This window comes from Pyrus communis, chromosome 9 (assembly GCF_041283825.1).
Source record: "Pyrus communis isolate YQ-2024b chromosome 9, ASM4128382v1, whole genome shotgun sequence".
Lineage (NCBI taxonomy): Eukaryota > Viridiplantae > Streptophyta > Magnoliopsida > Rosales > Rosaceae > Pyrus > Pyrus communis.
Genome location: NC_142573.1, coordinates 9,304,244 through 9,329,541, shown reverse-complemented (window position 1 = coordinate 9,329,541; position 25,298 = coordinate 9,304,244). Strand labels below are relative to the sequence as shown.

The following is a 25,298-nucleotide window of genomic DNA, read 5'->3' as shown; positions in this document are numbered from 1 at the left end:
CACAAGGAATTTATAGATTCAAGCCCCTCTGTCTTAAGTTTGCCAGACATCGAAAGTAAATGATTGTACGAAGACATAATTTTGCATGTCCTATAAGTATAATGTTTCTAGTATAATATGTAACGTTAATTAGTTCTTAATTTGGTTACATCTCTTTGTGCTCAACACATGGCTCTGTAATCCGATTATATCTCTACTTTCAACATAAGGACACAAAAGAGCTTACAATTCAAGCGTTCAACCCCTTCTTAACCAGAGGCAAAGCCATGAAGCGACCAGATGGTTCCAGGCCCATCTTAATATTTTTTTACTTAGAAAATTTAGTTGTATGCTTATGATTTTTAAGGTTTTTCTGTATGCTTAGGTTCTCAATCTGACGTTTTTACTTTAATTTATTTCATGGGGTTTGATTTGAGGTTGGTGGCTCCTATAGAGTTCAGGCAATCCGTTTACTTGTAAATTTTGAGGAAGCCTCTGATATGAGGATCAGTGGAGGGAGAGAGGAAGAAACTAGAAAGTTACAGAGGTTCAGGGTTGAGGTTTAAGTGTAAGGAAAAGGATTATGAGGACAATACTATGTCTGACCCGAACAATGGAAGTCGGTTGCTCACCACACAGCAGAATAATTTTTGTAAGATCATAAAAGCATTTCAGATTGAGACTTTTTGACAATTTTCAAGCTAAAATTCTAACTCTACCACTATTCTCAACCATTGATTAAAAAAAGACATGAGATGAGTTGTAAAACAAAAACTCTAAAGGCACGAATATTTATGGTCGATTTGATGAACAAGTTAGACGTATAATATACTTGACTGGAAAATAGGAGTGAAAACTGGAAACGTTTTTCTAATTAAATAGACAATAATTAGTTATGTCTAATGACAATGCATAGAGTACTTGATCAAGTATAAACTAATCATGGTGGGTTAAATTAATTTGAATAATTTGGAAGTGACCTCCTCAGTGTTGTAAATCCATGTCTGCATGCACATGCATAACTTTCGGCTTTCTTTGGCAAGATCTTAGACGGTCCAATAAACTAGTTCCCATGCAGCAGTACCGAAACGATAACTTTTAAGTCTAGGCAAGTATTGTCCCTTGCATGTGGCCTTTGGTGTTGTGCATATTCTTAGCACAAACAAAATGTGAGGAAACAAAAGGGATTATTGATGTTTGAAGTTGCATTTTTGCATTAACTCTACGGTTAGGGAAGTGTTATTGGTATTCCAAAAATCTCATTCTACACTCCTTACAAGTATATTTTTTTTCCAAATATAGAAAGTTTGAAGTGTAAAATGAGATTTTTGAAGTGCCAATAACAATTCCCTACGGTTATTATAATTTATAAATATATAACTAGAGGGTTTGTCTTTCTGGATATTTTCTGATCCATAGTCTTATACGTATCGCCTGTACCGAATTGAATTTATAAGGTGATTAATTAGTAAAAGGATTTTTTTTAGATTAAATACCATTCCTAAGAAAAAAACAAATGAAAATTCTAATGACTTTAGCTAAAGGAACATTGCTCTACATTATAACAAGTTTATGGACTAATGCTAGCAATATTTTAGTTTAGAGACCAAAGCTGCATTCCGCTAAAGTTTAGAGATCATTGGTCTAATTATCTCTTAATACAAATATAAAAGAAAATTTAAGGGTGACAAGGGTGGATTTGTTATCCATCGTGAAAACAAGCCATTTGCTTAAACCAGTAGCTTGAAGCTCTACCCATTTATACCATAAGTTTGTTTAGAGCAACTACAAGTCCAAAATATATAACATTTGGAGATCTATTTCCCCAACCACAGTGATACAATTTTTAGTAAGAAGTAATACCTTAATATAAACAAGTTAACTGTAACTACTTAAGGTGCGTTTGTTGTACCGAACTATCTTAGATTATACTAGATTCATAACTAAGCTGAATTGACTTGACTACTTGGACTAAGACCTGGTTTGGTACTGAGGTGATTCTGAAAAAAGCTGGTATAAAAAAAAGCTGAGAGCTGTTTTTGTGTTTGGTAAACATTCAGCTTCAGCTTTTTTTCACAGTTTTGGGTGAAAAAAAGCCAAAAACATGAAGCTGCAAAACCTAGCTTTGAAAAACTGGCTTTTTTTCACATCTGTTTTACATAAAAGTTTACCAAACACTATAATACTGCTTTTTTTTTTTCAAAAGCACTTTTACAAAAAAGTTTACCAAACACTCTGCTGCTTTATTTCACAGCTGCTTATTCTTACAGCACAGCAGAAGCAGCTTTTTTTCAAAGCACAGCAATACCAAACCAGCCCTAAGTAGGTAAAAAATAGTGCAATGTTTAGTGGGGTGCCATATTATGTCCTAGACTAAATGAAGCAGGACAAGAATAGTTTGAGTAGTTAAGAGCTATTTGCTCGTGCACACGTAATTCTTGTTCCATCTCTCCTGCTCCGATGTCGCTTGTATAACAAAAAAATATCCAAATTTTTGGGGTGTAATTGAAAGGAGGTGAATTCTCTGTCCTCTTATTTTCATACTCTCCCCATATCCTCATGTTTATATGGTCACGGTTAAATCACGTCAACATTTTATATTCCTATTACTTTTTGTTTTATTATTTTTATAAAAAATTAATATAAAATATTAACGTGATTTAATCATGATCACACATCATAGAAGAACATAAAAAAAAATATGAAAATGAAAAGACAGATAATCCACTCCTGATGGAAAAGATCCAAACGATCGACAACGAAGTATGATCTTTACTTTTCTCCTCGATCGTGACATTGACATGGTAGGCGACTGTCCACTATCATGTCACAAATTTCTTTTGGTTAGTGATCTACACCTCACAACATACTGTCTTTTTGTTTGTTGTACACAACATTTTGGTTGAGAGTAAAAACCATACGTGCTCCAATTCTGAGGAACCATAAACTTAATAAGCACATGAAATCAGGACCTACAATTTAGGCAAACCTGAAGAGATTGAGCGAGATGGTATAGTTTTTTTTTTTTTTTTTTAATACTATTATAGAGTAGGGAAAGAGTTCAAAATTATTACACTAATTTAGAGCAAGATGATCTGATCTTATTGGCTCAATTTTGAAAATATTTTATATGAAAAGAGTTTATTGCTGCATGTTTTTCCGATTTAATGTGAACAAGTAAAAAAAAAACCTTACACATAATATTGTATATTTTTTTAGACAACGATAATATTCTGGATACAATCTCTTAAATCCAATGAGATTTCAACAAAACATAAAACGTCAACTTGGTCAAACTATTTGCCACCATATTGGTGGATTTGAGGGCAAGAAGCATCCAAATCTTGAATTCATCCACACCCAAACTCAAAAAATTGAGATGACACTCCAAATCCAAATTAACTCCATTCTAGGTGAAAAGGGTCAAACACTTCACGATTTGGCACTTAAAGAAATTTTGTGTGAAAAAATTGCTATATAACAAATATGAGAACACTCTTTGACAATGAGTAGCTCCGACTCCAAAGAGGAACTGGAAAGGAACCAATTAGTGTCCATACCAATATGAATTTTGTGATCAACACCATTAGCAAAACCACCAGAAACAGTGAAGTAGACCCAATATAAGCTCATAACACATGAATACAAAATTAAAATAATTATTAGGAGATAGTCACTAATAACCTCAACAAGGAGGCACTTATAGACAGAAATACTAAAACGAAAAAAAAATTGCAACAATCAATAAAAAAAAGGAAGGAGGAAGGCTAGCAAAAGGGGGTGTCACCGCCCCAAGTCACAGCAAGCGCCGATGGCTATGGAGTTTTTAGATCTATTTTGGAAAAGAGAGAAAATTAGTATAGCTGAACAATACATAATATTGTATATTAAATTGAAACACCACAATAGCGATGAACTAGTTTTTATATAGATTATTTTCTTAAAAGGTGCTACTATTCACACTTTTTTTTTTACTTTCCACACACCGTTTCTTAATTTTTGTTATTTGATCATCTTTAATTAGTATCTAAAATTTGAAAATTAGAAGATGTACATAATATAAAAAATGACGTGTAGGTAACGCTACCCTTTCTAAATTTGGGTTTGAAAGCACATGAGTACTAGAAGCTCCATTTTGTCGCTAAAATCAAGGATCCAATTATGAGATTCCACAAAGGTAAGTTAAATGTGGGCTTCTCATAATTTCATGGGCCCACAAAGTTGGTGTTCCATCCTTTTATTTATGTCGACCCAACCTTCAGCCGGGTATCATGCAATTTAGATATACACGCGGCATCAATCTAATTTGCTTAGGACTTGCAGTTGAATTTGGACCCCCTCTGAACCTTAGTGTTCAAAGCTTAAGAATCAGACAATCCGAGCAGTTGGTTTTGTTTGAAAGAAAATTTGAAGCCCTTAACTTGTGTGATGAACCAGCGAAATGAACTAATGAGGACGTCTAATTCAATTTGAATGGTTCGAATTGCTAGACCTTGGGTGTTGAGAGTCCCATCAGGTACAAAATAGACAAAGAACAAAAGGTCAAAAGTACGGGAAGGTATGAAGAGACTCTTTTGCAATTAATATATTGTCTAGCAACACTATCGATGATATAAATGATTGTTATAATTTCATATGGGAATTGTTATTGGCACTCCATACACTCCAAACTTTCTATAGTTAGAAAGAAAAATACACTTTTGAGGAGTGTATAATGAGATTTTTGAAGTACCAATAACACTTCCCTTTCATATAACAAACTATTGTTAGATAATTGTTACGGGATGTCTCTTGACTGCAAGAATCTGTCTGAAGTATGGGTAAATGGGAAATAAAAGAGCCAAAGTCAAAGCAAAAAAGATCATCAAATTACATAAATGTGGGGGGCGTTGTATGACAATTTACACAAATGTAGTTTTTCACCACGAGTAATAGTGACATCTGACCTAGCAGAAAAAGAAAACAAATAGGCCAAAGAATGATTACGATACTTTGTATTTTTGGCTGTGGCGCTAGGTACTCGAACATTGGCTCAAGACATTTTCTCTACCCCTTCTTACTTTGAGAATTCAAGGGCAACCCGCGTCCTTGAACAGTTGAACCAATAACCATCTTTAGGCTAACCTAACCTCCTCCGTCCCTCGGGACCAACAAGGGTAGTATAGGAATATTCACCTGCACTTTCCTTCTTAAGTATCAATGCGAAGGACACATGTCACTCACGAGCTAAATAGATAGAATAGATTGACAAAAGTAGGTCATTGTCCTTGAATTGCAACAATTAGTAAACTGAGTCAAATCGCGACAGCTCAAGCCTCAAACCATAAGAACGAAAGTAAAACTTCACTCAAATTACATGAACTAAAATCATAACCTGGCCAAGATAAAAAGTAATTCTGGAACAATACCATCAATCTATATCATATTAAATCAAATTTCATATAATTCACTTGCAAGTTCTCAACTTCCATCGTTTTTTATTGATACAAAACGTTTGAAAGTAACGTTTCGAATCTGGTATCTAATCTATTGAAACCCCTTGTGTGTAAGGATATTATATATTTGAGGCGGAGACAGAGAGATGGACTGTGAAGTAATGAAATAAATATCAGGTTGGCCCTTGTTTTGGACATGAAATAAGGGATTTAACACTGGCTTTGCAGTAATGTCATGTACAAATTGCTGAGTGGATCACATACCTTTCTTTTAGTGTTTCCCTCCCATTTCTCAGCAGATTAGACCACGGAAAACCATTAATAGGCCTTTCGAGAGAACTGAAGAGATCAACTAGGGAGTAGGAAGCCACCCTCTCATTCAAACAGTCGCAATACCTGAGATCAGGAACATAATTCCTGCAACAGGCAAAGGAATTTTACTGTTATTATTTCACATACTTAAGACCAAGAACAAAGAGCAACCGAATTCTAATGTTTTAATGTAGAGTTGCATACTCAGAAAGTGCAGTGATCTCTTAAGATGGTTCGAGCAAGATCAACCGCTCCACTTTTTTTGTAGATGAGATGCAAATTAAAAGCTGCTTCTCTGCGAAGGTCACAGTAACCCGATTTTTTATTTTCAGCAGACTCTGGCTTTTCATGGGGAAGCTTTGGCATGGGGTAATCCTTCACTTGCATTGCAAGAACTTTGTCATAATGCCAAGCTGCCAGAGTCACAAGGCCGACTTGATGGTACGCCCTGGCTATGTTGTAAAATGCCTCCTGGCTGAATTCACAAAGCTGCAAGTTGTTGTGGAGGAATGCTAAGCCTTGTGCAACACACTGGTGCCTATTCTGAAGTCTATGTCCAAGGGCTAAGTTGACTAAGGCAGTACCAACACAGAGATTAATAAGGGGATTCTCTGGCAATAATTTATAAGCTTCTAGGTATTCTCTCACGGCATCTTGATGACGGCTTTTTTTAGTAAAATGATGCCCAGAAATGAGATTGGGAGGTGCACAGTCTTTGAGTTTGTCTCTCTTATTGCGTAGAAACTTGTAATGCCTCGCATACCAGTCATCTAATCTGGTAATTACTTTGTAATAGCAATTCCAGGCAGCATTGCTATATGGATGCTGGTCTGCAATGTATTTTACACAGTTAACCCCATGCTCAGGATCAGGTGTGTTGTATGCAATTTGAGCTCCAAGAGACCTGAGTTCTTCCGCAACAGAAGACATGTTGCGAGTCGTCTTCAAGAAAAGATTTATTATCTCCAATGCTTCGCAATATCTTTGCAAGGAGGCCAGTGACTTACACAAATCTATTATGAGGTCGTTATGCTCTTTATCCTTGAGAAGATCTGGCAGGGGAGGTTCCTTATGTATTTCGTCCGGAGGATCATCATCTGAATCATCACTTTGCCAGTCAACTCCAGAAGCCATGGCCTCAGCTCTCTTATCTTCCTTTACTTTTGCCTTCTTCTGAAGCAACTTCTTCGCTCTTGCAGCTTTAAGCAGATCTGAAGCAGGAGCTACTGGTCTAGATCTGCACAATAGGTTCTCTTTTTGGTGATCCTCCAGGACTTTGACTCTTTCTAACAGGACAGTTTTTGTGAGCCTCCTTTTCACTTTCACCTTTTGCTGAAGTGATTCAATGCTCAGTGACTCGTGTACCAGATGATAGATTGTATCTACAAATTCCTTGGTCATCCCCTTAGCTCGGTAGATGTCGCAAAGCTTCAGTTTCACCTTTCCATTGCACCACCATGGTTCTGATTTATCCGTTTGGGGATCCATACGATGTAGAATTTTCGGAGGAGATAGCAACAAAATGGCTTCATCTTCTCTGGCTTCTTCAACAAGAATAGAAGCCAGTGTTAATCGAGCCTCAATATCATCTTCAAATGTCTTTAAAGCTTCGTAGAAGCACAAAATTGCCTGTACTCTGTCATTCAAGGACAAATGACATTGAGCGATTTTCATAATTATAAAGCCATTATTAAATTCGACATTTCCTTTCAACATCAAATAATACTTCAACGCAGAACTATGATGCCCAAGACTCATATATGACTCTGCAACTTTAGCAATCAAGTCAGCATTATCTGCACTCTTCTCATCAAGAGCACTAAAAATACTTTCTGCCTTCTCCATATTTCCAAGGTAAGCATGGCATATTCCTGCTTTAGTTGTCATTGCCATAGGCATCTCTTTTTCTGAACAGAATACCAGTTGTGCATGCTCAATATGCTGAAGGGCTTCCTTATGTGAGTTATTTTCCATAAGTATGGAAGCCAGCAGATCAATGACACTAAGATCAGCTTCAGTTGGATGATTTCTGAGATAGTCCTCTAGAATCTGTATAGAACGCTCTTGCTGACCACATCTTTCATACGTCATTGCTCCCGTCTTGAGTGCTTCAACATTATCAGGATAGGCTTGTACTATCTGTTCATAAGATGCTGCCGCTTTCTGATAATCTCCAAGCTTAACATAAAGTGAAGCACGATCAAATTTCAGACTAACATTTTTGGGATCTGCTGATATTGCTCTTGAAAGGCAATAAATCGCATCATGACTGTTGCCTCGTTTATTGAACCGGTCAAAAAGCAGTTCCCAAAGAGCTGGATCTCTTGGTGCTAAAAATGCAGCAATTCTGTAGCAATTCAAGGCATCCAACTCATTACCAAGATTGTCATGGATAATTCCAAGTGTATGATACGAGTCAGGCAAATCTGGTGCTTTCTTTACAACTTCTGTCAAGATTGGTATGGCCTCTTCAAAACGGCCAAATGCATAGTGAAGATTAGCTTCACCAAGCATTCTATTAATCTCGGGGGTTAGCTTCTTCGTTGATCCTTTTCGTCTACCCCTTTTCTTAGACTTCCTTGATCTCCTTTGCATACCATAATTCATGGCCTCCATTATTTCCTCCATGCTTGCTCCAGTAAGATCCTCCCGCCTGGCCTTCTTAACCGAACCTTCGGGCCGGCTGTCCACAAGTGCTTTTCTCTTTCTCTCAGCTAAAGCCTCATAATCCGCCCCCAGAAGTCGCTGATAAAGTTGGTCACCACCATCATCTTCCACAAGATCCAAAGGATTAATCCCATCTATAAAACTCAAGACATTCTCTTCCTCATCCTCATTGTCCTCCTCCACCTCCTCATCTTCGTCATCCTCTTCGTCATCGTCGACATCTTCTTCCATGTCTTCTTCGGGACACACAGCCAGTTCATACTGAGAAGCCTCCTCATGATCACCATCACTAGTAGCATTCTCCTCCTTATCCATCAAAATGTACAGCCAAAGGAACCCTCTCGAACACCCAAACGAAAGACGAAACGAGCAATATCATACACTAACAAAGAATCGATGACACCCGGAACCTGTTTTGCCAATTATTTCCATCATCAAAACCCTAATAGTTAACATTCCCAGAATATGACAAATCAAATTCATAACACAAAAAATTTACACAATTCAAAACGAAAAATGCATCACTCTGATTGACTCAAAACCCTACCAACATTGCGGCAATCCAAAAGAATCATACTTTAGCATTAATCAGAGAAACGAAAGAATAAGAGAATAATTCAAGTGCAGGAGCAGCTGAGGAACTCAAATTTGGGGGAAAAAAATTAGGGTTTTGGGATTGGAAAGTTACCTGGAGCTGGGAGAGGAGATTGGGACATGTATCGATATCATTGTGATTTGGATTCGAAGCACGGCAGAAGGGCGCGCAACTTAGTGAGCGCCGTCGGCAAATTTCTAACAAATTATTTACTTTTCGACTAGAAAAATATAAATTACGCTTATTAACGTGGTCAAGATTTTAAAACATTCTATGATATTTGGAGTATTTGCAACCGTCGGATCTTTATTATTGTTTTTTTTTTATTTTTTATCAGGCCTTCTATTTTTAGCAGACCTGGCAATGGCATTTCATGTCGTGTTTTTTTGGTGTTCGTGTTGTTTTTGGAATATATTCGATATTTTAATGGGTAGTGTTGTAGAAGATCTGTTAAAGTAAACCGGTAATATGATCCGATTTGAAATTGACCTGTTAATATTATCAGGTAATATGACCCGACCCGTTACCGGTTAAGAAAAATATATTTTAAATCAATAAATATTGAAAATATAAAACATAATACTAAATTTGTATATGTATACCACATTATGACATAAATATTATTTCAAAACATAAAAACAACAATTGTCTTTTAAGTATTAGGAACCCCAATATAAGAGTCTAATAAGAAAACATTAGTATATTACTACAAAATACTAAGGTTCAAGGATATGCAAAATGAAAGGAGTTGCGTTTCAAGATTAACGAAACCTTACACGTTTTTTTTTACAATAAAACCCTTCAATTTTCTTCAACCACTAAGGGAAATGATATTGATTTATTTTGAACTCCCTTAAAAATACCATACATGTGGGTTTGTATGGTTTTAAAAATTCAAATGATGATGTACCCATCCTCACAATGCAGATGATGCGATCACTAGCGTTTGCATATTAATATTATTTCAAATTTTTCGCACTTGTAAATTAATTATTATATTTTTTTTAATGTGTTTGGCATTTTTAAATTACTTTATATTTTTATTTTTAATGTGTTTTATAATTTTTTAATCTTACTTGTTGTGTCACATCTCGGTCCGGGCCCCACCACATCCCGAGCTCGACTCCACCGTAGCAAGATATTGTCCGCTTTGGGCCCGACCATGCCCTCACGGTTTTGTTTCTGGGAACTCACATGAGAACTTCCCAGTGGGTCACCCATCTTAGGAATGCTCTCGCCCGAACTCACTTAACTTCACAGTTCCTACGGAACTCGAAGCCAGTGAGCTCCCAAAAGGACTCGTGCTAAGTAGAGATGAGAATATACATATAATGCTTATATGATCCACTCTCCTGGGCGATGTGGGATGTTACAATCCACCCCCTTAGAGGCCTGACGTCCTCGTTGGCACACTTCCGACCAGAGATTGGCTTTGATACCAAATTGTCACATCCTGGCCCTGGTCCCCACCACATCCTGGGCTCGACTCCACCGTAGCACGATATTGTCTGCTTTAGATCTCGACTCCACCGTAGCACGATATTGTCCGCTTTGGGCCTTGACCATGCCCTCACGGTTTTGTTTCTGGGAGCTCACATGAGAACTTCCCAATGGGTCACCTATCCTGGGAATGTTCTCGCTCAAACTCGCTTAACTTCAGAGTTCCTACGAAACCCGAAGCTAGTGAGCTCCCAAAAGATCTCGTACTAAGTAGAGATAGGAATATTAATATAAGAAATGCAAATAAATAAAAACCCAACTAACTAGAACACTAGATAAGATAAGGTGCAAGACGAAATAAGTGTGAATTCACAACCAGAGCATAAATAGCCTAAGTGTAGTCCAGCAGGACGATTACTAATTATACAACACCAAAGGTAAATCTACAATGGTGATAATCTGTCAGAACTGCTGTGGATTCCTCGTAAGCCACCAAAAAGCACTCATAACTAGAACTTGGAAGGGCGCAAAACAGAAAGTGTGAGTGGGCAAAAACAAAGCTTTTCAAAACCATTTCATTTATCAAAGATTGTAACCCTTCGCCGTAAAACCTGTATAATTTCCTAGAAAATAGAATACATATCTATACCACAACCATGCTCGAAATAGCAAAATTCACAAATATGCCATGTCGAATATCTCAGCAATAAAATATGTAAGCCAGGTGATATAAATAAAGCAATAAAATATGTAAGCCAGGTGATATAAATAAATGCAAATGATAAGTCAACCGGAGTCACCTAACGTGACCTGTACGGCTTAAATCCACATCTCAACAAATATACCTACACACCAGTCGGAACCACCTAAAATGGTCTGTACGACAAGACTGAGTGTAAATAAATACGCTCAAGTGCTACGATCACGTGAAGACTATGTGAATTATCGCGGGTCACCTACGAATTGGAACCACCTATAATGGTCTGTACGACAGGACTGTGCACCTAAGTTAGATCCAATAGTGCGGGAGGTGAACATCACGTGAATGATTGTGCCCTAACCACGGGCGGGAGCACTAACACCGGGGTGTAGGTTTATGAACTCTCAACACATCTCACATAATCATCAATTCACATAAACAATCTACAACTCATCTGGTACTTACCTGATTGTCCATTGCGTCAAATCACAATATACACATATCATACAAATTCATAGTCTAAGCATAAATCAATAGGCATGGCATTTCAAACGTAATTTCATTTAAACACATTTTCTGAGAAAAATCTCAAGTATATAGGTATATACGGAAAACCAAAAGCCTCCTCACTGATATGTGGAAGGGTCGTAGCCCCCAAGCCTTGATTGACTGCGCTCATCCTGATGATAGGTCTCACCTATATGCGAAACAACTATATAAACGTTAATTTTAAGGTTAAATATTGGTCATAAATCAATGTGTGAAGAATCAAGAAATTAAAGTAAGGAAACGTAAGTAATGATAGTTAGTTAAACAAGTGTCTAGTTGGGCTTATCAGCGATAATTATTCTCGAAAATAAATAGTTTGGAAGTGGGGCGTTATAGATTATGCATTTCACGCCATGTTGTATATATATATTTGGAAACACTATGTTATGGTTGAGTACTAGATTGCATCATGACATATCCATATGTATATTATCTGCACATAATTATTGTGAATGCTTTGAAGTGCAAAGGTGAACGTAGGTCACGTGAGGTGACTCTGGCTAGCATGTTGATGAGCTACCGATTCAGCCGTATAGGTCACGTGAGGTGACTCCAGCTAGCATGTTGATGAGATATTGACTAGCATATTGATGAGTTATTGATTCAGCCGTACATGTCACGTGAGCTGACTCCGGCTCGCATGTTGATGAGCTATTTACTAGCATGTTGATGAGTTATTGATTCAGCCGTACATGTCACGTGAGCTGACTCTGGCTAGTAGGTTGATGAGCTATTGGCTAGCATGTTGATGAGTTATTGATTCAGCCGTATGGGTCACGTGAGGTGACCCCGGTTATCATGTTAATGAGCTATTGCCTAGCATGTTGATGAGCTATGGGTTCAGATGTACAGGCCACAATAGGTGGATCCGGCTGACATACCACTTCATATTGATTTATTTCACCTGGGTTAGACGGCATAGCTGTGAGACTGTTATTTTGGTTATGGTTTTGAGTTATAGTCATGCCTGTTATTTTCTGGAAAATTATACAAGTGTTACGACAAGGGGTTACTACCTTTGGTAATTGAAATTGGTTTGAAAAGTTTTTGTTTCGCTTACTCACATTTTTTATTTTTGCACCCTTCCAGGTTTTAGTAGTAGAGTTCTGTATCGACGAGAATTCGTGGCACTTTTCAGTACATATGTCTTCTTATGATGGCATAATCATTATCTTACCTTACTGTACTATACCTATGCTCTGTATCACGCGTGAAATGGGTCCAGACCCGCTCATTTCGCACTCGTGTACTTAAGCACTTTTAGGTTTTAATTTATTCACATTTTATACACTATCACACTTTATGGTTTCGTTACCTTCCAGGTGTTAACCAGCACAGCTCGATTTGAGGTCCTAGTGGATATTCCGGGTCGGGATGTGTCATGTTGCCTAATGGATACTATAAAAATAAATAAAACTTAAATTTTTAAAATTTATATAGAATAATAACACAATAATACATATTTTAATATACAATATATACATAGAAACTATGACTATTGTATTTTATAGTAAGTTTTTTAAGTAGTTTAAAAAATTATAATAAGTTTGCACCCATTAGTTTTTGGGAATTATAAAAAGATTCTTAATCTTTTAATCTTAAATGTATCCACTCATATAATTTTTAATTTTTTTTAATCTTAAATGTACTCATTCTTAAATATAATAATTTGTTATATGTAAAATGTCCATTTTTTTATATAAATTTACCCAATTTTTAAATATAAAATCTATTCAATTTTTTTTTAATTCATTTTTAAACTTATATGGGTACATTCTTTTTTCGTTGATTTGAGAATGTACCTAAGTTAAGTTTAATCGAAGAAATTTACTAATATTATTAAGCCTAATATCTTCTTCATTTTTTGTGTGTTCTAAATAATATATCCATGTTTTGGTACAATATTTTTTTTTTTTGTTAATTTTGATGAATGTACACACACACACACACACACAATATAATAGAGAATATAATTTATATTTTATTATTTTTAATCCTACAAATTATGGGTTTTATTTGTAACATACATCGACTAATGGTGAGGAGGTGATGTGCCTTATATATACATGTCCAACTCCATATAGCACGAGACATTTTGAGAACTCACTGGCTTCAGATTCCATCGGAACTCCAAAGTTAAGTGAGTTCGGGCGAGAGCAATTCCTAGTATGGATGACCCATTAGGAAGTTCTCATGTGAGTTCCTAAAAACAAAACCGTGAGGGCGTGGTCGGGGCCCAAAGCGGACAATATTGTGTTGCGGCAGAGCCGGGACTGGCATGTGACAGAATGGTATTAGAGCCACTCTGCTGTGTGGTGCGAGTGTGCTGATGAGGACGTCAAGCTCCTAAAGGGGTGGATTGTAACATCCCACATCGACCAACGATGAGGGGGTGATGTGTTTTGTATGTACATGCCCACCACCATACAACACGAGGGTTTTTGAGAACTCATTGGCTTCAGATTCCATCGGAACTCCGAATTTAAGCGAGTTCGGGCGAGAGCAATTCCTAGGATGGGTGACCCACTGGGAAGTTCTCGTGTGAGTTCCCAGAAACAAAACCGTGAGGGTGTGGCCGGGGCCCAAAGCGGACAATATCGTGCTACGACGAAGCCGGAACTAGGATGTGACAATATTTAAAATCTCATTAATATAAACAAATATAAATTTTAATTAAAAAAATATAGTAACTTACACTATTACATTAATGTCAGAGATTTCGATAAAAAACTAAAAACAAACAAGATTTCAGTTAAAGAATATTAATAGCCAGAGATCTCATCTGAAGTGTCACATGTATATGTACTTGTATGATCAAGTATTTTGAGTTTGATTTCTATAACATAATACTTAAAGAATTAAAATTAGTCTTATAGAACTCAAGTTTTGGCTCACCGTAGGAGTTTAATTCTTATAAAAAAATAAAATAAATAAAGCTCTTGTTTAAATAAAAATAATTTTATTGGTTACATATCTGAAAATTACAATGCCCCAACTTACAGTAGACCCCTCTAAGTATTCTGAAGCAATTCCATAGCTTCTTATCAAAACATGAGAATAACTAAACAAACCAGAACCAATGCCACCAACTTAGTTAATTATCCTAATCTATCACAGAAACAAATTTAACTTAATTCATAGGATGAGACTGATGGAACCACAACATGAGAATTACTACAACCCTAGCTAATTCCCACAGGATAAATAAATAAATAAATAAACAAATGCATAGGATCGGTACCGAGGTCTACTTCATGAGACACTTAAATTGCTGCTCCACCTGCAAATGTTTTCTTGTTGGGTTCAAACACGTATTTAATCAGCGATTCCTTGATCGGGAGCAGTTCCGGGAACTCTTTCTTCAGCTTTGATGCATCCATCTCATTGTTACTTCTTGCTGCAACGATAACCTTGGCTTGTTCTTCCACAGTAAAATTAGTCCACTTGAAACTGGGGTCAATGTAGTTCTTGTACATCTCCAGAATCTCGTTGTGACTCACCACCCCGGGGTTTGTGAAGTTCCATATGCCCCTCAAGTTCCTCTTGGCCATCTCAACTGAAATGGGTAGAAGCTCGTCCAAGATTGTCATGCTGTTTGGAATGTCGACCACTTTATTGTAGCGCGAGATCTTTGTGATGAAGTTGCGTGGGTTGCTGAGATCAGATGATATTGGCATTCGAACTCTAAGAGTGCAAACATTCTCATACTCCTTTAGAAGCTCTTCAACCTGTTACACAAAAATGGGAAAGAGATATCAGTTGGGAATTTGGGAGCTATTTAAAAACTTCTTTCAAGATTATCACAGTAATAGATATGATGGTTGGAGAAAGGACCATGGCTTTGGTTTTGGAATAAAATGAGCCCGCGAAATTCGGTGTGTCTTCCTCCTTGAACCCAATTTCCGATCTTGGTGGATGGGCATCATCATACTCGAAAATGCAACCAGTGGCATAATTCACCATTAGGAGGCCGTGATCTCTGCAGACATCAGCCAAGGTTAATGTACCAACAACATTGGTCCGAATTGTTTCTGGCTTATGAGATTCACACCAATCCACATTGGGTCTGCCAGTCACTCCAGCAGCATTAAAAACGTGGGTTGGTTTAACACTCAGAATATCAGCCATGAGCTGTGACCGTTCCTGAAGACGCCCCCGTCCATACTCATAGGGTATCCCTTGCTTCTCACAAATCTTCCCAAGAAGGCCTCCGATCCACCCTGTTTTACCATAAATCAAAAACTTCAGAGATGGCTTCTCAGTAGATTGGATGTTCCTTGGAGCTGGAACAACCATTTTGCTCGGACTAGAATCACTTGCTGACAAAGGGTAAGCAGAATCGCCAGTATCGGAACCATCAAATTGTCTTTCAATTCCGGGAACCATAAGCATTCTTGGATGAGGGAGCAGTGCCCCAGAAACATCTCCCCACCATTGGGGATTCTTGACATACCATTCCATGGTCTTCCTCAAACCCTCCTCCCACAAAGTCCTTTCCGACCATCCCAAGCTTTTCAGCTTCTGGTCATCCAAGAAATATCTCTGATCATTGAAGGGCCTGTTCTCTACAAACTTTACATAAGTATCTGGGTTCAGAGAAAATAGTTGGCAAATTTCCTTGGCCACATCAACCACCCTCCTCTCTTTCTTCGTCCCAATGTTGTACACATGGCCTACCTCACCCCTATGGAGAATGACTTCAAATGCCTCTGCTACATCCTCACAATAGAGATAACTTCTGACATTGGATCCATCACCATGAATCGGAAGAGGCTTCCCTTGCATAGCCAAGAGAATGAATTTTGGAATCATCTTTTCAGGGAACTGGTTGGGGCCATAAACATTGTTTCCTCTGGTCGTTATCACAGGCAATCCATATGAACGCCCATATGCCATAACAAGCATCTCTGCTCCAGCTTTAGTTGCAGAGTAGGGGTTTGTCGGAAGAAGCTGAGAAGCCTCATGATTTCCCACCACAGCATCCTCATCTGTCTCCCCATAGACTTCGTCTGTGCTTACATGAATGAATCTTTTGATTTGACCAGTGACTTTGCAAGCTTCTAGAAGAACATGTGTCCCGTAGATGTTGTTTTTGGTGAACTCAAAGCTGTTACCAAAAGAGTTGTCGACATGGGTCTGGGCTGCAAAGTGCATTATTGTGTCAATGTTCTCGGTCAAAAGGATGAAGTTGACAAGATCAGCACTGCCTATGTCTCCCTTGATAAACTTAAAGTTGGGAGACGACTTTGAAGGATTAAGGTTCTTCAAATTTGAACAGTAATCAAGCTTGTCAAGGACCACAATCTTGTAGGCAGGGTAGTTCCGGATAAGCCGGTTGCAAACATGGGAAGCAATGAAGCCAGCAGCTCCAGTAAGGAGGATGTTCTTCGGTTTATACGCAGTATCCATATTGATCCAAAGGACTTCTGCATAATACAGCATACAAAGGTTGACTAAGAATCCCAAAACTCAACTAAAAGAAAGCATGCTAACAAATCCAGGAGATATATTGCCATTGACACAAACAAAAAATGGAAATTCACGGACAAAACAAACTTGCTACCGAGACTTTTATGTTTTATAACCTATCATTAAGAATTTAATAGACCTTCATCATTCTTAGACTCAATTTCAAGTGAGATAACAATGTAAAGAAAACAGATTTTTGGTGCATAGGCATCCACTCTCTAAACAAACCTAAAAAAAGGGAGGTAAATTTGCTGCATTAGTCTTTCAAGGAAAAAAAAAAAAAAAAAAAACTACAATGTAAAGTTATTTTGCTTGTATAGACATCGATGCAAACCTTGATCCGAAATGACTAGCAGAAATTTAGCATGCCTCTCCAATCAGCACTTATAAAATACAGAAGGAAGACAACCCTTCCATCTGATTTTCACGTTTCATGTCATGTTAAAGGTGACACAAAATAAGCTGATAAAACATTTAATAACCATCAAACGAACGAAAACCGCCAGATTAAAAGATAACTGCAGAATTACTGTAAAAAAAACAGCAGAGTTTAGGAAGGAACAAGAAACTCTTATGAATAATTAATTAGGCCATAAAAATAGCTTCTTTTAACGGATTCCTGACTTGATTTTCAAAGAGAAACAAGCATTTCGTTTTTCGAAACCAATTTTCCAACGAAGCAACCAGACCCCCCAGCAATGCAAATTGCAATCAACCAGGATCCAAAAACAAAAAAAATGCAGCACAAAACCGACCCAGATCGTACCCACTAAAAAAAATCAAAAATCAAAATCTGCCAAAAACCCAACATTCATAAAGCAAACAAATAACAACCCACATTGAATTTACTAGCATCAACCCAATAAAACACGCTTAAATTCGAATTACTCCATGCATAAGCAGGAGATCTGAGTCTACATCGAGGGAGTTTTTCCTTGATTAACAGCTATTGACCCGTGATTAAGTAAATTAAACAAGTTTAATTACAGAAAAACATGAAAGATTGAAGCTTTATTGACTTACAAATCCTGGATTGGAGTGGATCTTGAGTACAATTCGCGGCCTTTTGTCCTGTGCTGGATTTAAGACAGGTTGAAGAAGCAAGACGAGAAATGACTAGAAAAAAAAGAGAGAAGGAGATGAGAGCGTGTGAGGAGGGAAGGTACAGAACGGGATATTTATAAATACGCATCACAAAAGAATTGAATTTTGCATTTACAACTATATATTTCCTTTTTAGTAAATTATTGCAATCACCCTTTAACTTTAACACAATTGTAGCAATGATCCTTCAATTAAAAACTCATACCATTAGTCTTTTAACTCATCAAAACGTGCAGTTATAGTCCTTTTTGTCAATTTCGTTAGAACTTCCATCAACATGAGTCACGTGCAATGTATGTGAGGTTGAATTAATGGGCAAATATATAAAACCAAATGTGAAAAATTGTAGTAAAGGTTCCTCAACTTTAATCCAATTAGAGAAATGGTCCCTTAATTTTAACTCAATTAGAGAAATAGTTCATTGACCTTAACACAATTGTAGCAATATTTCCTTCCAACATAACACATTTTGACGGAATTCTGACGGAATTGATAGAAAGGGCCATAGCTACACGTTGTGATAAGTTAAGGGACTAATTGTCTTAGATTTTTAGTTGAATGACCATTACTTTAATTGAGTTAAAGTTAAAAAATCATTGCTACAATTTTCTCTCTTTTTTTTTTTTTTTTTTTTTTTTTTTGTTGGTTAATTATATTTCACATCCTCGTTGAGGGCGATTTTTAAAGTGGTCTATGAAGTTTCAATTTTTTTGTTACATCATTAAATTTTTGAGATTATCCAAATATATGCATCTAAGTTATTTGATCGTCTCGCAATTCGTTGTTCACTAAATTGATGACACGTCTATTATAAAATTATTAATAAAATAATTTTTAAGCCACACTTTCGTCAATTAGACAAAAAAAAAAAAAAAAAAAAAAACCCCTCATTATCGTGCTCTAAATTAACCTAAATCAATGCTTTGTGTCCTAGATTGAGAATCAATTACACAATTCGGTCAATAATGTGCAAGTCTGTTTTATCGTCAATCCACACATACAACGTCATTAATTAAGGGAAGATATACTAAATTCTAGAAATCCAGAGATTCGGATCTTTAAAATTTGATCAAATTGTTACAATTATTATAATTTTTAGAAGAATCCCCTGTTTTAGCCGTTGCATTAAATTTCAAGAATCCGAGTCTCTGAATCCCTAAGATTTGATGGGAGAGATCCGAAGAGGATCTCTTCCCATTAATTAATATGAAGAGATAGATTTATACAATTGAAAATTTTAAGGTAGAATATGAGACAATTAAAAATTTGTAACCTATAAATATTTTATTGGACTGTTTGTTGCGTTTTTTGGAGGGACGGTAGCGATGGATTTGGAAGGCTGAGAGCCACTGGTTCACAACTAAAATGGTAATTATGTTTTAATTAACTTACCAATCAAGTTAATCAAGTCAAATTAAGGGTGATTCCTGAGATTTGATCTCTCCGTATACGGCCGACAACAATGTATCAATGCTGTTGGCTAAAATTTAGTGTTGTTGTGATCGACGGTTGTAGATTAATGTGAAATCTTCTTGTGATGGATAGGTCCCATCAACAGAAAAATTAACTTCAACTGACGACAAATTAGGCTCATCATTGAAAAGACGTAGTATTCGTCAGAAAAAAAATACTTACCTATTGAAATGATTGTTTCTACTACTCTCGTTACGTGATTGAAAACCGAAACAAAAGTACCATTGATTTCAGGCAAAACATTAGTATGCATTGAGATGTTAGTCATTGGATCCTTAACTATTACGTTTGTTGTTTTATATTCTGTTATCATTCATCCGGATCATAATATAGGTCGGTCCATCATAGAGTTTCTCTAAAACAAAGGACATTTGTGGTAAAAATCATAATACCTAAATTCCAAAACAACTATACAGATTATTTCCTATGGAATAAATGATTCACCTTTTAAAAAAAAGTGCCACATATGTCTCAATTATCAAACAACAAACAACGAAACACACCTAAAACACATCCATATATGTCATAATGTTGTGCACAATGCTGCATAAATCAATCAGATCGGCAAAGGGTTGCATTTTTCCTGTGTGCCTTATATTATATATTATGACAAGGTTTCACAGGACCACATGCTGTGCAGAAATGTCAAGCTTGTGCTTCTCATCAATGTTTTTTTTTCTTTTCCAAATGAGAAAGCAAAGTTTTGCCCACCCACACCATTGTTTCAATGCTTTGCATTTAATTTGAAAGAGAAATTCGTAGGATAGTGATATCTACATACTTATTTTTAATTTTTATGCACTTTTGTTAATTTTTGGTCAGTACTCTTCTTTAATTAATTTGATTTGGAGGCCAGAAATTGAGAGGAGTGTGTGAAAAGTAAAAATAGGCGTGTGAATAGCACTACCCAAATTTGTAGGATATTTTTTGGATAGTGCTATTCACATCTTCATTTTTATCTCCTAAACACCCTTGTTAATTTTTAACATTGATGTTCTTCAATTTATTCAATCTGATAACCGAAAGTTAAAAGTAGTATGTGTTAGAAGTAAATAAAAGTACATGAATAGCAGTACCTTGTTTTTTTGGTCCAAAGTGATTGTATGAAATTTATGTTATAGACACTGTTATTGTAGGATTTTTATGTCAATAGTGCAATGTCATATATTATTTTCTTATGTTGTATTATAAATATAAAACGTCACGATAATAGTGTATCTAGATCCATCTCTTCACGTGGTGAATAAGAAAGAAACAACCAAGTTCACACTGCCCACAAACCCTTGTTACCTCTGCAGTGGAAACAAGAGAGTAGGGAAGCGAAAGCCCCCACCTTCTAGTAGAATAGTACTATAGTATACACATGGCGGCATTCCGACAAGAAAAAGAGGACAGAACTTTTGAGTTCTTTTATAAAATAATAAAAGAAAACTTTCAAGCAACTTCCCAATTCCTCAATAGTTTGCAAATTGCAAATTTCCACAATTTTGATCACAATTCAGTAAGGGCAATGTATGGAACGTGATGATAAAATCGAACACAAAATCTTGTATGCATGAGTACTAGTATTGTTAACAAATTTGAGCTAGCTAAAAACATTAGGGTGCGTTTGGTTCGAGAAAAAGTGAGATTTTTTATTTTATTTTATTTATTTATTGTTGTTGTTGTTGTTGTGAGAATGGTACGATATTCATTAAACAACGAAGGATACGTACAACCTGAGAATAGTGTGCATACTGGGCCTCTATAAAAACATTGTCGGAGATTTCAACCCGGTTGAAGGGAAAAAAAGTGTCATGCACAACAATATGACCTATCCTCAGCTGAACAATAAAGAAATTACAATCCTTCCTCAACTAAAATATCTTGGAGTAAATCTGGAGGCTCCTTAAACCACACAAACTCTTGAGAACTCCCATTGCCCATACGAGCAAGGTGATGTGTTGCTGAATTACCCTCCCGCAACACATGGGTAAACCTTAAGTGAGCCATCCCTATGAGGAAGAATCTAACATCGTTTATTACAGGACCAAAGGATGAGCAATCTTCCCCTTGATCCTTTAATGTCGCAAGCACCAAACTAGAGTCTCCTTAAAAAATAACCTTCCAGCCGACAAGACAACTATTTTTAACCAATAAAACTACATTTCGAAAAGCAATCAACTCTGTATGGAATGCAGATTGTGTCATCTCAATGGGACTTGTAGAAGCAGGCACAAACTCCCCCAAATGATTGTGAATTACCACCCCAAAACCCCATCGTGACCCATTTCGATTCCATGCCCCATCAAAATTACACTTGAACCACTCAACCTCAGGTTTCTGCCACTGTTGCACCTCTAGGCTAGTCTTCTTAATAACACTTTTATGCCACTTTTGAAACTTAATCAACTAGCCCTCAGCTCTTGTCATGACCTCTTGCGGTAGGAGCGAAGTACCGTTCCAAACCATGTTGTTCATTTGCTTCCAGAGAGCCCAAATCAACATCAAACAAAACTCAAAACTAGATGACATAATCTGCATAGATAAACGAGAGATCCAGTGCACTAGAGGTAGCCCATGATCCAGCTTCACTCTCAGACCCAAACTTCGAAACCACACTGCCCTCGCCAAGCTACAATCTTGCAAAGCATGCTTAATTGACTCAACTTGCCCACCACAAACCACTCACAAATCTTCACTTATCACTCTCCATTTGCAAATATTCGAGCATGTAGGTAATGCGTATAAACACACAATCCAAGCACAAATCTTAACCTTTCATGGAACACATGTACCCCATGATTTCTTCCAAAACTTCTCCCCCACACTACCAAAAGAAGAAGACAATGCTGCTGCATTTGCACCACTAGATACATTAAGGGCCTGTGCTACATGGTACGCACTCCGCACAGTGAACTTGCCATTTCGCTCATAGTGCCAAATTCGACGATCCTCCACGTTCCTCAAGTTAAGAAGAAGACTACAAATTAACTCCATTTCCTCCGATGAGAAAAGTTCATCCAACAACTGTATATTCTAGTGCTTTGACTCATTCCAAAAGAGACTATCCACCGTAGCTTCAATACCCCAATGAGCCGGATGAGGGGTCAAAATCCGAAAGTCATGGTCTTTCGACATGCAATTATCTTGCCATATGCGTATGCTCCTCCCATTACCCACCTACCACCGAACTCCCTTCTGAATCACCCCTCGTGATGAAGCAATGCATTTCCACACATAGGAGCTGTTGACGTTAACCCGAGCCTCCAGAAAACCCGTCATAGGAAAATATCGAGCCTTGAATACTCGAAAAGCAAGTGACTCAGGTTGATGCATGAAACGCCAAGCTTGCTTTGCTAACAAAGCAAGGTTAAACGTATAAAGATCCCTAAATCTAAGGCCTCCCTCACTTTTAGGTTTACACAAATATCGCCAATTAAGCCAATGTATTTTCCGTTTGTCCGGATCACCACTCCACCAAAATTTTACAATCATCATATTTAACTCCTCGCATAAAGATTTAGGGAGAAGGAAACATTACATGGAATACATCGGCAAAGCTTGGGCAACTGTTTTCATCAACATCTCACGCCCCGCACAACTTAGTAGTCCTTCTCTCCAACTTTGTAATTTCTTCCAAAGCCAATCTTTCACATACGCAAAAGTTTCCTTTTTTGATTTCCTGATTAGGACCAGCAAACCCAAATATTTATCATGAAACAACCTCTTCATGCCAAGGCTGTCGGCAAGCAATTGTTATAGTTTCCGTGTTTGGTAAGCCGGTGCTTGGGAAATGAGTTCCTTGGCTATAGAAATTAGGAAAATATAACCATTGTCCATTATATCTCCAAAAGGTAGTGTTTTCTTGTTAATTTTCCATCATTACCAAGCATAGGAAATAAAATTTTCATTTCTCATTCCCTAGAAAAAGACATGGATGTTGCAGTCCTATTTGATTAGGAATGTGATTATGTAAATCCTAGTGTATCTAGGGATATCTTGGAATATTCTCTAGGATTAGATATTATCCTATTAGAGTGTAATCCTATTAGGGTGAGAAATTAACTTTCCCTACTACTATAAATAAAGACACAATAAGGTGGAATAGAATACACCTCATAATTACATATCTCTCTCTTCTCTCTCTATGTGCCGCACCCTCTCTTTCTCTGGCCTCCATAATTGTTCAGTAAATTATACCTACAATAATGGAAAAATTATTTTTCAATAATTCAAGCTTGATTGATTATTATTTAGAGAATAGGAAAAATCTAATAATTGAGCTTTTGGGGCTAAATTTGAGAACCATATATACATATCATTACAAGAAAGTAGACAATAATCACTAATATTAGTTGTACAACATGAGATGGCTAAAACCTTAACAGTATCTAAGGGGTGGATCCTCAGCCACTGTTTATGGCTTTAGCCACCTCCTTCTGTATAATTAATGTGAATGACTATTGTTAACTTTTGTAGTGTATATTGTTTAAGTTTTTTTTATTAAAAATAAAATTACAAACGATATTGTTACTCTAAACTAAATTGACAAAAGATGTGAGAGTTTGAATGGAAACACAATGAGTGAATGCCCTATCAACCAGGATAATCTACTAATATAATATTTTGTTGATAATTTGAATTAGTAAAGTTCATTATACATGAGACAGAAATAGAGAGATCAAGCTTAAACACTATAAATATCAAAAAATTTAAGCATTATATCACAAACTTTAATTAAGCATTAAATATCATTATAAAAAAACATTAACTATACAGAATGAGGTGGCTAAAGCCTTGACAGTGATTAAGGGGTGGGTAAAGCCTTATCCATTACCCATCCCCTTAGCCATTGTTCAAAGCTTTAATCACCTCATTTTGTACAATTAATATTAGTGATTATTGATAAACGAAAATCCAATAACAAAAAACATAAATTCAATCGAAAAGGGAAAAGAAAGAAAAATAAAAGAATTCTAAAAATTCTAGCTGACCAAGAAAGTAGAAAAGAAATTGTAGCTATCTTTTACATGATCGCGCACTCTGTGGGATTTTCTACAGTAAAGTAATTGAAGGTATGCTCAAGTGTTGGTAGTGAATTTGATGGCATGTTCATGTTGTGGGAAACCCCGTCCTAAATTATGTATGTTCACATATTAACGGAGTACGAAATTTCCATTTTTTGCCCTTTATCCCCTACCCAATCCAGATCCCTTTTTTGGACTCTCGTAACTCTCCCCTTCTCTATGCCTACCACGTGGTAGCCCTCTATCCTCCCCCTCATTCTTTCTTCTCTCCCCCGAACACCATACTTTCTCTCAGCTTACTCACTCTCTCTTTTGGACCCCTCTCATTTTCCCTTTCCTGGCGACACACACACCCATGGAACCACCACCACCACCACCACCACCATCGTGTTGGACCTCCTTCCTCTGTGGAGCACTGAGACACCTAGAGGCCACCCAAACCTCTTCGACGAACTCGTGGCTTTTGACCCAAAAATTCGGCCGACTCTGGCCACCTCACGGCGTGAGACAGGTACAAAATCTTTCCCTCTCACCTCTATCTTCAACTTGGTAGCTAGATCATACCC

At 36.9% G+C, this 25,298-nt stretch overlaps 2 protein-coding genes across 6 annotated transcripts; both read right to left on the bottom strand.

Annotated features, from left to right (window-relative positions):
* Positions 1 to 4,825: 4,825 nt before the first annotated feature.
* LOC137739665 (uncharacterized) lies at positions 4,826 to 9,220 on the bottom strand. Of its 5 annotated transcripts, none has more exons than XR_015966820.1 (4): positions 9,082 to 9,206; positions 5,931 to 8,803; positions 5,679 to 5,831; positions 4,826 to 5,205 (listed from the first exon to the last, which is right to left on the bottom strand). XR_015966820.1 is itself a non-coding variant. In XM_068479325.2 (3 exons), the coding sequence occupies exon 2, from the start codon at positions 8,706 to 8,708 to the stop codon at positions 5,931 to 5,933; it is 2,778 nt and encodes a 925-aa protein (XP_068335426.1). In that variant the 5' UTR covers positions 8,709 to 8,803; positions 9,082 to 9,220; the 3' UTR covers positions 5,374 to 5,831. The 5 variants fall into 5 exon arrangements, 2 of the variants coding, with proteins under 2 accessions (XP_068335426.1, XP_068335427.1); XR_011069101.2 differs by having other exon boundaries at positions 4,826 to 5,154; XR_015966819.1 differs by lacking the exon at positions 4,826 to 5,205 and adding an exon at positions 5,374 to 5,565.
* Positions 9,221 to 14,616: 5,396 nt separating this feature from the next.
* Positions 14,617 to 18,363, bottom strand: LOC137739220 (trifunctional UDP-glucose 4,6-dehydratase/UDP-4-keto-6-deoxy-D-glucose 3,5-epimerase/UDP-4-keto-L-rhamnose-reductase RHM1). The gene is made up of 3 exons (XM_068478768.2): positions 18,170 to 18,363; positions 15,512 to 17,103; positions 14,617 to 15,405 (listed from the first exon to the last, which is right to left on the bottom strand). The coding sequence occupies exons 2-3, from the start codon at positions 17,084 to 17,086 to the stop codon at positions 14,941 to 14,943; spliced, it is 2,040 nt and encodes a 679-aa protein (XP_068334869.2). The 5' UTR covers positions 17,087 to 17,103; positions 18,170 to 18,363; the 3' UTR covers positions 14,617 to 14,940.
* Positions 18,364 to 25,298: the final 6,935 nt, after the last annotated feature.